The sequence below is a fragment of the Vanellus vanellus genome, assembly GCF_965231255.1.
Source record: "Vanellus vanellus genome assembly, chromosome: Z".
NCBI classification, from domain to species: domain Eukaryota; kingdom Metazoa; phylum Chordata; class Aves; order Charadriiformes; family Charadriidae; genus Vanellus; species Vanellus vanellus.
Window position 1 is genome coordinate 50,062,784 of NC_138908.1, and position 14,102 is coordinate 50,076,885.

General features: G+C 40.3%; 1 protein-coding gene across 1 annotated transcript in view; it reads left to right on the top strand.

Moving 5' to 3' along the window:
* The window catches only part of PIP5K1B (phosphatidylinositol-4-phosphate 5-kinase type 1 beta), a 118,382-nt gene that overhangs the window by 47,465 nt on the left and 56,815 nt on the right, over positions 1-14,102 (top strand). The window contains exons 4-5 of the mRNA XM_082497910.1: positions 2,305-2,435; positions 13,275-13,392. Of these exons, the coding sequence (XP_082354036.1) occupies positions 2,305-2,435; positions 13,275-13,392 (249 nt within the window). The remainder of the gene's footprint in view (positions 1-2,304; positions 2,436-13,274; positions 13,393-14,102) is intronic.

Sequence of the window (14,102 nt, forward strand, 5' to 3'; positions counted from 1 at the left end):
CCCCAGTTAATGTATCTCTTGCATTGACTGTTAAGCAGAACTTAACAAACGCATTTGTATCCAGAACCTGCATTTAAACCATCAGCCTGTGTTTTGATGCTTTGGCATGGATATACAAGCGCCTGGAATTTGTGACTGTTTTTTCCAGAACATAATGCATGCTGTTTCAAAGTCCTGAAGCAGTTTGAATATCCACTTAGATTGGAAATGTCTTAAGAGGATTGTGATGGATGGCTCTAGGCTGTTTCATAAAGACTGGCAGGGAAGAAGAGCAGGAGGAGTTGTGCCTTATGTTAAGAAGAACCTTGAATGTATAGAAGTCAGCTACGGGGATTGTGGAAGCCCGGTCGAATGCCTCTGGGTCAAGATCAGAGAGCTCATCTCCAAAGGGGATCTTACAGTACGCACCTGGTAGTGACCTCCAAACCAAGATGATGGCACAAGGTTGATGCAAACACAGACCCACCCCCATTGAAGGATGAGTTGGTATGTGAACTATTACAGGAGCTTGACCCATACAAATCAATGGGCCCTGACAATATCCTTCTGAGGGCGTTAATAGAGCTGGCTGTGTTAATTGTGAGGTGGCTCTCCATAGTCTTTGAGAAGTCGTGGAGATCAGGGGACATCCCAGAAGACTGGAAGAAGGCTATTGTTACTGCCATCTACAAGATGGGCTTAAAGGAGGATCCAGGAAATTATAGGCCCATCAGTCTTACTTCAGTCCCTGGGAAAGTTATGGAACAAATTCTCCTGGGGGCTATCACAAGTCAAATGAAGCACGTGATTGGGAAGAGCCAGCATGGATTCACCAAGGGCAAATTGTGCTTCACAAAGCTGGTTGCCTTCTATGATAAAGTAACCTGCTTGGTTGATGAGGGGTGAGGGGTGGACATTGTCTACCTGGATTTCTCCAAGGTTTTCAACACAGTTCGCCACAGCGTCCTCCTAGAGAAACTGATGTGTTATGGTCTAGACAAGTGGTCTGTGCGGTGTGTGGGGAACTGGCTGACAGTCCACGCCCAGAGGGGGGTAGTAAATAGCTCCTTTTCAAACTGGCAACCTGTCACAAGTGGGGTCCCCCAGGGATCGATACGGGGCCCAACGCTGTTTAATATCTTCATAAATGATCTAGATTGTGGGATCCAGTGTAACCTGATAAGTTTGCTGATGATACCAAACTGACTGGGGAAGTAGGCACTTTGGAAGGCAGAGGCACCCTGCGGGAAGACCTAGATAGGCTGGAAGAGTGGGCTAACAAGAAACTTGAGGTTCAACAAGGACAAGTGTAAGTTCTTGCACATGGGAGAACATCATCCAGGAGTGCAGCACAGGTTGGGATCTACCCGGCTGGGGAGCAATTCTGTGGAAAGGGACCTGGGAGTCCTGGTAGACAAGCTCAATGTGAGTGAACAGTGTGCTGCAGCAGCAAAGAAAGCCAACAGGATGCTGGGTTGCATCAACAAGGGCATCGCCAGCAGAGATAAAGAAGTCATTATCCCACTCTACTCAGCGCTTGTCAGGCCACACCTGAAATACTGTGTTCAGTTTTGGTCCCTGCTGTACAAAAACGATGTGGACAGGCTGGAGAGGGTCCAGAGAAGGGCCACAAAGATGATGAAAGGACTGGGAAGCCTCCCATATGAGGAAAGGCTGAGAGAACTGGGTTTGTTCAGCCTTGAGAATAGAAAGCTTAGGGGAGACCTTATTGCCATGTTCCAGTATTTAAAGGGTGACTACAAAGAAGGTGGAAACTCCCTTTTTATAAGGAGTCACGTGAAAAAGATGAGTGGTAATGAGTACAAATTGCTCCTGGGGAGGTTCTGATTGGACACAAGAGGAAAATTTTTCACTATGAGAACAATCAGCCGTCGGAATAATGTCCCCAGGGAAGTGGTGGATTCCCCAATGCTGGATACTTTTAAGATTCAGCTGGACGGGGTTCTGCGCCATCTTGTCTAGACCTTGGTTTTGCCAAGAAATGTTGGACCAGATGATCCTTTAGGTCCCTTCCAACCTGGTGTTCTATGATTCTATCATAAGTTAGAACCCAATGTCTAAATTATTTGTGCAATTGAAGAAGTCTCAGTCTTTACATCTAGAGAATTGATTTTGTGTAACTTTTGCTACTTGTAGTGTTTCTTTTAAATCTTTTAATTGAAAAGCAGTCATCTCTCTGAGGTCTAGGAGGTAAAGCTGACATGGCATTGTTATAAAAATGATTAAGAGTTTAGCATGTAATGTTACTGATAAAGAACAGAAGTCTTTTTAGCAAACTCATGCTTGAATTTTATTTCTATGCAGACCGCATCCTCAGCTATTAAAGGTGCTATCCAGCTTGGAATAGGATACACAGTAGGAAACCTTACATCAAAACCGGACAGAGATGTTCTTATGCAAGACTTCTACGTAGTGGAAAGTGTCTTCCTACCGAGGTAAGGACAAGCTTGTTCAACTTATTTTCAATATAATTTCATAACAAAACTCTAACTAGGTATTTCAAACAAGCATTGTTTTCTAGTTCTTAAAAAGTGGGGTTAGAGTAAGTTTAATGTATGAGACCTTGAAAATTATCCTGTCTTCATGTTGCCATTGCCAATGAAGGTAGGGAGAAAACTAGGAATATTACACTTCAGCTAAAGATTTGAGATGTCACTTCTAGAGAACGAGAGTAATTGTGAACCTTCCAATTAAAGGAGCTGTTAATTACAATTGGAAGTGAGTTGAGGATCTGTATGCAGTTAAGTATTATGTCCAACATTCACGTTTGTTTAGTTTCTAAAATCTGAGTATAATACTTGTAATTTTGTTGAGGTGTTGTCACAATTTATGAAAATTCAAGTACTGCAGTATGAAGAATAATATAAGAATTCACACTACACTATGAAATTCTAGCCAGGACTTCAGTCTGTAATGAGGCTCAGGTCTTACTAGCTGGTTACAGCTTGTGCACCATCACTGCTTCGTATTTGGCCACCTCAAGCTTGTATCATTGCCAAGTTGATGGTATAGAATTTGTAATAGTACAGTTAGGCTGATGAGGTAAATCAAGATCATACTGATTTGGGGGGTTCAGAAGCTGAAGTACAGTACCATGTAACTTTTCCAAGTTACATATGCTAGGAATGGACAAAGAGGGTTTAGGGAAAGTATATTTCAAAACCAGGATGACTTGCTCTGTTCAGTGTTTTCTGAGTTCTTGGAGGTGCTAAGTAGCAGTAGCGCCCATCGTTTCTGTAAAGACATGCTATGTATGCAGTATTCGCTGAATTTGATGATGTTTTCTCTGAGTTTTTCAGTTTTGTTCATGTGCAGTTTGAATGGTACTTCATAAACTTTTTCTAATAATTTACAATCCTTAAAAATTACTGATGTCACTAAAATGAAGTTAAACTGACAGTGTACAAAATAATTGCAGGCACTTTAAAGTTGGCTTCTCCTCATGTAAATTTGCTTGATTCAACTCCTGTTTTCCTCTGAACTTGAGATATTTAATTATTCTGTGAAATAAAACTTCTACATTACATTCTTTAGTTCCTAGTAACTGAGGGTATTATATCCTTGTTCTGGTGTTAACTATAAGGTTTGTGCATAGTTTTGTAGTCTTTTTCTTGTAGATTAGGTGAATTCAGAGATGTTAATTATGTGTATGCGTTTTCATACTCTGTAATCACAAAATTTTGTTTGTTTAAAAAAAATCCAATTACAGCTGAGAAATTTGTAACAAAGTCTGAAAAATAGAGTGAGAGGGAGTGAGCCATCATATTTGTGAAATGTGTGACTGACAGTGGTGCAGCCTTGTGTAGTTTGTCTGGCTGTGATACCAGTTTTGCAGCTTTGTTGTTCGTGGAAATTAAATGAAATATACATGTTAAAACTGTTCTATTGCATAGCAGTTTTGGAAAAAATTAATCTCTCTCTGTTTTAACATAGTTTTAAAGGAACAAGTAAAATAAAAAGGTTTATAGTCCATAGCATTGCATGTGACTTCTCTACTGTGAAAGTTAAATGCATGTACACTCAGAAATGAGATTTCCCTGTTTTGTGTTGGTTTTAAGGGAGAGTTGGGAGTGATCTCTTCTGGCTTAAAAAGAATACAAAGGCAGAAGGAATAGCCTGTTTGTACTAACATAAAATTTATTATAAAAGCTTTAGTAGCACCTTTCTGAACAGTTTCCTATGAATAAATAAATTGTATGAGGAAAATTAGACAAATGAAAGTAATGACCAGAGCAGAATAGCTTTTTTTTTTTTGATAGCTATCTAGCAAGCAGGAGTATATAACAGTGAGTCATTTTGACTGTAACAAAGCGCCTCTCTGTAAAGAGCGCTTGCTGATAACGTTTTCTGTGAAACTAAAAATGGGCTATCCATAGCAATTTCTTAAAACCATGACATTTGATTTTTTTATGCTAATGCTCAGAAATGTTAAATTTCAAGTCCTTCCTATGGCTCAGTGTAGCATGTACATTCATTTATCTAAAATTATTTCAATCCAAAGAGGTATTAGTTTGCATAAATTGTAATAATTTAGGATTGGCTATAATGATACAGGCTTCTTTCATGCTGGTTGAGAGTGCTGGGACCTTGAGTCTTTCATGATGGCATTATGTGGATTGCTTCTGACTTGTAGCTATAGGTAGCTTCATTACCCTAGTCAGAGGTGTAAAGCTAAGGTTGCATGTTCTTTCTGGATAGGGCTGTGCTCCCAAGGTGCACCTCAGGTGCTCTTCACTTTTTCTGAGGACAGTATCTACATGTGAAGGCAATATTGCTAAAAATCATTACTTTAATGATTTCCTGTCCCCTCCCTTTGGCTTGGTCTGGGCTGAAAGTAATTAGTTTAAATTAGTTACACCAGCAGGTCCAGAGGCCTGACTTTTACCTGGAAGCAACCTAAAGCAAGCTGAGGTTAAGTAAGCTTTTTGCCAGATGTCTGCAGCTGGAGGAGAACCTGACTGTGCAGCAAGCGTGGTGCTGAAAGCAGGCGCTTTCCAAGCAAGGAGCAGATTTTTCCAGTTGCTTTGGGTACGTGTAATTCAGCTGAAACTCCAAGCAGGCTAGTAGCTGAACTTCCCCTTTCCTGTGGCCAATTCACAGCAGCCTGCCTCTTCGCAAGCTGTCTTGCTCCACCTTCCTGCCATGTTTTCCTTGTGTCCGCTTTGCCTCATCTGGGTCTGGCAGTGAGGTGAGAGGACAGCTGTTTTAAAGAGTCATGGGCTGCTTTGACAGCAACAGGAGCACTGAACAGTGGCAGTGGTCAAATAAACCTGAGCTAGTAGATATGCAATGAAACAGCAGCCTGTGCGTCAGTGAGCAAAATAGTGTTATCTGTGCCCCTTTGCTGTTAGGGAAAAATAGTCAACAGTTGCTTATAAATCTTATCATTTACAGAAGATAAATAGTCTCTGCGTAACTCAGCCCCTGAAGTAAATCTCAGCACCGTGCCTCAGCTTCACTAACCATAGCAAAACACTTCCAGCGGTCTTCAGGATTCATGAAGGAGGAGGAAAACAATAGGGGAAAAAAAGTGGTGGGTTCAAACCTGAACATAATATTCCTGCTTATTGTGGGAGCTACTGATGTAAATCAAGAGTAAGTCCATGGATGGCAGATTATGCCAGTACAGAGTTACTTTGTAACTGAGTTAAATTGGCCAGAGTTTAGCCCAGATTCAGTTAGGTCTTTATTTCAGGAAGTGACTATGAGTGAAGTACAGGTATCTGTGTGCAGTGGGTGGATTTGAATTGCAAAATTGCTTGCTTTTATTTCTGCATTGTAGTGGTGGAGGGGGTGGAAAAGTGCCTTTGTCGCTTTCTGCTTCACATTGTGGCATCCCCTTTGTCCCTTTCTCTTTGGACTGCCCAGGAGTTTATAACATGTTGCTTTTGGGAACTAAGTGAGATATTACTAGGGGCTGCTATAAATGAGTTCATTGAGAACCACTGTCCAGATTGATTTTAGGTGGCTCTATGCAAATATGCTCCTAGGACTGAGAAACAAATACAGTCTGCAGTGACCCAGTTGATTCTGAAGATACAGCGTCTGGAGTCTCTTCCCAGCTTCCTGAGCAGGGTGAAACCACAGGGGGAGCTACTCTATGTAACCTCTCTTCTGGCTTTTAAACACTGATTTTGAAATCCAGCAATGGAGTTTCTTACCTGGTGCTGGTATTCCTGCAGCAGTGGCTGGATGGTTCAGTGGGAAGGCTGTGCATCCCGCCTGTGCCCTCTGTGCTCTGTCATATGATTTATCTGTGTGGGGCATATTCTCCCCTTCCTGCTTTGTGCTCTGTGCCACCAACTTGCTTGGTTGGAACCAGTTCATTTCTTGGCTGCACATTTTGTCTTCAAATCAGCCATTTGTGCAATGTGGCTACAGTGGTGTTTCGGCAGCTGTTTGGTTCAAGTGGTGGGCTGGCTTCAAGTAATGTGGCGATGGTTAGAAAGGTTCATTGCTGAGCTAATAAGCCTAGCTTTGTCAGGCACTGATGTCTCAAGTTGGTCGCTGGGCCGTGGGACCTTGAAGCTGCCTGTGAGTTGGCAATATGGGCAGTTTGCTAAGCTCTGCCATCAGACTCATACTAAGTAAGCACATTTTCTACAGTGATGCTTGACAAGCTGAACAGAAGCTGCTCCATTCTGTTAATTAACTTTGGCTAGTCTGCCTTGTTGCTTCAGAAATGCAGAGCATTTGGAGCAAGGCATTATGTTTCAGGCTCAGTCTCTTTGTTTTCTTAGATGGAGGCTGCTGCTAAGCATAGCTGTGAATTTTACCTTTTTGCAGCAAGCTGTTGATCCGTCTTTTGCACTTCTCTTGCTAATACACTTTATTTTCAGGGTCTAGACCCTGCATATTGGGAACACTTGCTAGAATTTCTAATTTAACTAGTAAGTTTCTTAGGTGCTGTTAACCGGTACTCACCCTACAGCTACAGTCATCTGTAAAAACGGGTTCAATTACAAATTGCTTTCTTGTGATGCTAATGAAAGATCATTCAGTGCTTTCTGCTATTTAACATCAAAAGCTTAACATTGTATTACGATAGCATTTGGATGGCAGCCCAAATACATAGTCAAAAGTAGTAAGAAAAGTAAAACCTTGGACACACTTTAACTAGTCTTGGTTTTACCCTACATCTTAAACTGTGCTGTTTTCTGGTATGTTTTTCACGGAGTTTCACGGAGTTTTCAGAGTTGGAAGGGACCTCTAGAGATCATCTAGTCCAACTCCTCTGCCAAAGCAGGATTGCCTAGAGCACATTACTCAGGACTGCATCCAGGCGGGTCTTGAAAATCTCCAGAGAAGGGGACTCCACAACCTCCCTGGGCAGCCTGTGCCAGCGCTCTGTCACCCTCACCGTAAAGAAGTGTTTCCGTGTATTTGAATGGAACTTCCTGTGTTCTAACTTGTGCCCATTACCCCTCGTCCTGTCACTGGGAACCATCAAAAAGAGCCTGGCTCCATCCTCCTTTTTAACCCACCCTTTAGATACTTGTAAGCATTAATAAGGTCTCCCCTCTGTCTTCTCTTCTCCAGGCTAAAGAGTCCCAGCTCTTTCAGCCTTTCCTCATAAGGGAGATGCTCCAAGCCCTCAATCATCTTAGTTGCCCTTCGCTGGACTCTCTCCAGCAGTTCCCTGTCCCTTTTGAACTGGGGAGCCCAAAACTGGACACAGTATTCCAGTTGTGGCCTCACCAGTGCAGAGTAGAGGGGGAGAATGACCTCCTTTGACCTACTGGCAGCACTCTTCCCTGTGCAGCCCAGGATGGCATTGGGCTTTTTGGCAACAAGGGCACATTGCTGGCTCATGGATAATTTGCTGCCTACCAGGACCCCCCGAGCCTTCTCCTCCAAGCTACTTCCCAGCAGGTCCACCCCTAACCTATACTGGTGCTTTGCATTCTTCCTCCCCAGGTGCAGGACCTTGCACTTGCTCTTGTTGAACCTCATTAAGTTCTTCTCTGCCCTGCTCTCCAGCCTGTCCAGGTCACGCTGGATGGCAGCACGGCCCTCTGGGGTGTCAGCCACCCCACCCAGTTTGGTGTCATCAGCGAACTTGCTGAGGATACACTCTGTCCCCTCATCCATGTCATTAATGAATATATTAAACAAGAGGAATGGTTTAGAAAAATTAGGAAGACTGACACTTGCCCTTGGAAATATCTTTGTACCAAACCTGTGTCATAGTTTACCTGATGGGCTAAGAAGTATCTTTGTAATTAAAGAAGTATAGAATGCTCTGCGGGCTCAGTGTGAATAGTACTCATATTTTCACACTGACGCTTAGTTGTTGTGTAACTTATGCCACTGTATTTGTTTTCAGTTGGGCAATTTCACAAGACAGATAAGAAAGTGGCCTGAAGCCTTTGATAAAGCGCTGCTGCTCTTCTTTGGTGCTTCATTTGCAGAGATGACCCAAGTTCTGACACCCTTTTTATGGTTTGTGAGTAGAGTGGTAGCACAGATAGGAGAAAGTTGTTTCTGTTTGCAAAACAACTAGTACTCCAAATGGGCATACTGTGGCAATAGAGCAAAATTGTGTTTATTATGAATTACTGGTCTTAGCTACTTCTGTTAGTGTCAAATTCTTGGTAAATCTATGATAACCTGGATACTTGTGTGGTTATGTAGCCATACTTTTAATTATTTTAACTACTCTGAGATCCCTCACTTTAATGGCATCTCCAGTTGGTTCTGAAATAGTCATATTATCATCATAAGAAAATGTCTGTATATTCAGCTGCCACGTAAATATGATTGGCTTGACTTGTTTTGGATATATTTACTATTCACAGTTGTATTTTAAAGCTGCATTGCAGGGGACTGCTTAGGATAGCATATGGTAACTGAGAGTATAGGAGAACATACAGTGAGAAACAATGATATCACCACTGGACTTTATCCCACAGTGTGAAAAAAAACAAACACACACCTATTTGTACAGGTATCCATAATACCTACTTCTATCACGTGGGAAACAATTGGTTTCCTGAAACGATATATAGGAAATTAACACACCAAAGCACTACCCAGTCTCTTGCTGTGTATTTATTACATAGAAGTTGTCGAGTTTTAAAGTGTTGCTGTATTGTAAAAGAGCAGCGTTATCCAAGAACAGTGAAACTGCGATTGGATACTCCTAGTTTTTAATAGTGGGAGGATTTGATTTTAGATGTTTTATTTTGATTTTAAGATTTAGAAGAGTTGCTTTCACGTGAGAGAATGAAAGTGTTCCTCCTCTTCGCTCTTTTTAAAATACATACAAGAAGGGTATACATGGGCCCACAACTAGTGTGACTATTTCTTTTGTTAACAGCTACATCAGAGCCTATTAACATTGCTCGGCAATGATGGCTTGCTACCAAGAGATGCAGCTAGCCTTCTCTTCCTCTTCAGATAGATGTGCTGTCTCCTAGTACGTCCTACCAGGGTGAGGCCATAGTAAAGAAAAGCTTCCAAGAAACATATTTGGCTGTCTTGTTTAGCAAAATTTTTGCAAGCCACGGGGTTGGCTGTTAAAAATATATTTAGTTCATTTTTAGTTTGATATTGCACCACTTAACGCTTTAAGCTGACCCTCAGCGTTTACTAAGAGACAGGTTAAGATGCACACATTCTAGGTGTGCCTGATTTAAAAAAAAAATATCTAAAATTTAAGTATTAAAGTAAACTTGCATAGTAATCTCAATGTCTCTTATTTTATCCTACCAACCAATCTTTTGCTTTTGTGTGGTCTTAAGCTAAGGTTATTAAAATACTTAATAAGTTACAATTACTTCCTAATCTTTCCAAAGCCTATATTGATTGTCATAGCTTGTATACAGAGGCTTGAATACCTTGAGATTGCCAGAATCAAAGCTGGTATGAAAGGCTTTTCTTTTTTTTTCTTTTTTTTTTTTTTTCGTAGACCTGTGCCTGAAACTGTCTGAGAGGAAAATTATATGATTGCCTCATTTTTCTTTTATATAGTACACTTCTATTACGTCCAAAGCTCCATTTTGCATATTAAGTTTTTTGTCAACAGATCACGGGTATTTTTCTTGTTCAACTTCAAAGACATAATCATGCCCATGAAACTCTGTAGCCTGATTAAAAGTTGTTATATGTAGTGCTTTGCGCATCTACTTTAATCCAGCCGGAGTGAAACACACTTGTAAAATGCACCGAGAAAATGTGGGGAGAAACCACAAAATACATTCTCTCAAGAGCTAACAGAATGAAAGGTGAATAATTTCATGTGTAAGTAAGGTAGACATGTATTTACATCAAGTATTCTATACAGTTGAAAACCTCTTTTTCGGGTAAAGAGTAAGGGCATACTCAGCCACAAGGAATTTGAAGGTTTTCCATTACTGTAGGAAATTACTGGAAGTAAGGGTGCTTTTTCTGTTAAAAGTAGCAACAAGAAAATCTTACAAACTTTCTTGCAGAGGGGTAAACAAGAAATCTTAAATTTGTGTCAAGCTTGCTTCTTGCATCACAGAACAGCTTACTGTTGGGATCCTGTAAACTATTCTATTAGGCGTGGAAGCTAAAACCAATTAATATGTTTAACAGAAATGGTAGGGTATGATAAAAAGCTCTGCAGACCTTTAGTAAAAGGGATTTTTTTAAGATGATTTTACAAAGTATAACAAAACCTGTCTGCATAATGAAATTGACTATCATATCTGTAGTATAGTAAGCTCGTGCTTAATACATGGAATTGCCCTTTGTGTAGATTCTGTTCCAAAATAATTGCTCTTTTGCAATTATTCTGGAATAAATCTCCACTTACTATGCATTGCTGGCCACTTGCAGATGCAGTGTTAATCGGTTTATTCCATATGCACTTATGAAATGGCTTGGTCTCATGGTATTACCATAGCAAACCTGCTATCTTCATTTCAGCCTGGTGAAGTTCCAACAACAGTACATGTTGTGGTATATTAAGGACATGTAATACATTTATTGCCACGCTTTCACAAAAGAAGCTTGTAAATTATGGCTGCAGGAAGCAGATTTATAAAGGTATTTATGTACTGAAAGTAGGGCTTTTTTATAAAGTTTATATGATTAATCTTCCCTGACAATGATGTGATGCTTCAGCAGAGAACACTTTGTTCTGTTCTTGTCTGCATCTTACAACAATTAAATGCATTTACAAGTATGCCCCCAGGTTCCCAATGTAGCTATATATTAACCCTATGGCATCCTCACACTGGACAAAAATTCAATGAGATGCATCCAGCTATGTAAAGCTTAGCGTCAGATAAGACTGGCAGTGTTCTAAGCAGCCAAAAGACCTTACAAGAAACTGCATTAGCCAATCTTAACTGTAAAGAAAAACTACCATCTTAAGCCTAGTATCCTATTGATTTCCATTTTTTACTATATAATGGAACAGTAAAATACATGTGGATTTGTGATACAGTAGACTGTAAAGTGATCAGATGAGTTGATTAGGACTAGGCAGCCTTCAGTAGCTGTTAACTGTATTGTTTAGCCCTCCAAGAAGCAGCAGTATTCTAATGTATTTGTATGTATCCTTGGTCATCCACAATCATCTTTTTATTTGTGCTTTCCAGACAGAAATCTGGTTGTTCTTTCCCTCCTTTTATCTCCTGTTCAAGAGTCTAAAGTATGCATTTCTGAGAAAGCTTGTTTCTCCAGCTCACAGTGCTTCATTAGCAGCAGCTCAGTTCTGTCAGGTTTTGATGTTGTGTATGCAGGAGCAGCTAAGTGGGTTGACTTCTGTCATCAAATGGTTATTAATGGAAGGTGATAAGTTCATATGACAAACATTCATTGTACAGGATCAAAGCTCTTAAATATTTTCATGTTATTTAATTTAGTCTTTGCAGGAATGTTGCTTAGAATTTTTCTTTTCATACCTGTGTGATTTCCTAGCTTTTTTCTTTTTCTTTTTTGCATACTTTGGATATTCTTATTGCCAAGCGTAGAGGTACATGCTGCATTTCTGAATAATTTAGTTAGGCTAAAGGAGTAAAGAAGTGCTGGAAGAGCTGATTTCAACCACTGTGTGAAACCTTGAATTTTGTACTCACCTATTTATCAAACCATTCAGAAACTGACCAAACTTTGTCTTAAAGCTATTCTTGTTTGTGTTGAAATCACAGTGTAGAATTTTACTCCTCTGCTTAAAAGCCTTTTGTTAGTTTCCATCATAAATGAATCCACAGACAGTTTTTATGTATTTTTTTCTTCTGGCAGAATTTTGCTATTGACCTTTTCCTTTAGCTTAAATCATGTAGTATTCCTCTCAAGACTCATACAACTGCAGCCTAAAAATATATTAAGGTGGTAAATATAAAACAAAGAAAAGAGCTAAGGAGGCTACAGTGGTTTTGATAGTTTTTCTTCAAGGAAAAAAAAAAAAATCTTCCAGGCTGGTCACCCTAGCAGTCTTTGTGCCTCATCTAGTTTGAATCTGTATCTTGCATATAACTGCATACCATTTTCAAGAATTCAGCAAAGGGTCTGTACCCTGTGTTTCTATTTAACCAACTGAGTATGTAAGCTAGCGCTGGTTTAGATTGAGGTGGGGTAAAATATGTGGCGTGACAGGCAGACAAAGACAAAACCACTTTAAGGTCAGCAAAGAGTGGCTTTCCAATTCTGGACTGTACATGCAAGAAGGAAAAGATACCATAACTGCAGTTAGCCTGCAAAAGAGACTAATGCTGAGGATGCCGTTTCATAAGTAAGACTGAGCCAATCAATGTTTGCTGGCATCAAAAAACATGTGAAGTCCTGCTTCCTTCCCACTGCTCTGGCTGCGCGGTTCTGCCCTCTGTGTTGTGCTGTCCTTAGCATCTGTCTGACTCCCCTGCAAACCAATTAAGGCCACCAAGCTGGCATGAAGTTGTTGTGCTGTGTTGAAAAGTTCCAGACTTTTTGCAAGAGCTTACACGAGGTGGGGGTCACCCTTCCTGCATCAGTAAGCTATTAGACTGGCGTAGCTTGGAGGGGTATCAGAAGTTGTAGCATTAGTTTAAACCCGATCGTTATGCAAATGGATACAGGTGGTGAACACAGTCATTTCCTTTAAGGCTGGAGAAGGGAATTTGCTGGCAGTATTCTGTCTCTCACAGACATTTCTGTTAGACTGATTAATTGTGATAGGGAGGTTTATCTGCATTTATGACTCTTGTCTCAGAAGGCTAATGGTTGAGTTAGGCAGCTTTACAGTAAAACTAGCTGCAAGAAGGAAGTTGCTAAAAACTGCTCAATAATAATTGGGTTTGGTTTATTTTTGTTTCTGTTTTCAGTGAAGGGAGCAATCTCACCCCTGCCCATCATTACCCTGACTTCAGATTTAAGACGTATGCACCTCTTGCCTTCCGCTATTTCAGAGAACTTTTTGGTATCAAGCCTGGTGATTACTTGGTAAGAGCTCGCAGTTTTCCATCAAGTTGCAAATGATTGTAATGTGTACTAGCTTCATAGTAACAGAAAAGGATGTTTTAATAGTGCCCAAATGGGTAGTAAACTTTGTGTGTGGAGTACTTTAGTGAATATTTTTAGTGTTTTGTGAAAATTTTAATTCTTCATCTTTGAGACGATGCCTATAAAAACCTGCCTTGTCAATTGACTACAGTAACTTGAGTATTACTGCACATTCAGGTCATTGTTTCTAGAGAGGTTATAATCAGTACTTGTGTGACTTCTACCAATTCAGTTCTGATAAAGTGCTCTTGTGTTATTTGCGTTACTTATTTACTTCATTAAAGAAATGTTTGTCTGCAAATGTTCCCATCTAGCCTCGAGAAAAGTGGGTGGTGGACTGAAAAAGAAGCATTTTAGCATATCTCCTTTGTTCTCTATATTTTTTAGTTTGAAGACTTCATTATTCTCAGTATTCAACTGTTTACGTGAGAAAAAAAGCGATGCATTTGCTTCTGTCGTAAAAGCAGGCGTTACTTTGTAGAAGCACTTTGTATGCTGCCAGAGACAAGAATCCACTGTTCTACTTCTCGTGTAGTTCTGCTTTTAGAAGGGTAGTGTGAAAGCAAAGATCTAGATTGTTTTCTGTATGTTTGCCTCATGTCCAGTTTGTGTCATGCTGGTCCACCCAACAAATCAGAGTCCCAGTACAA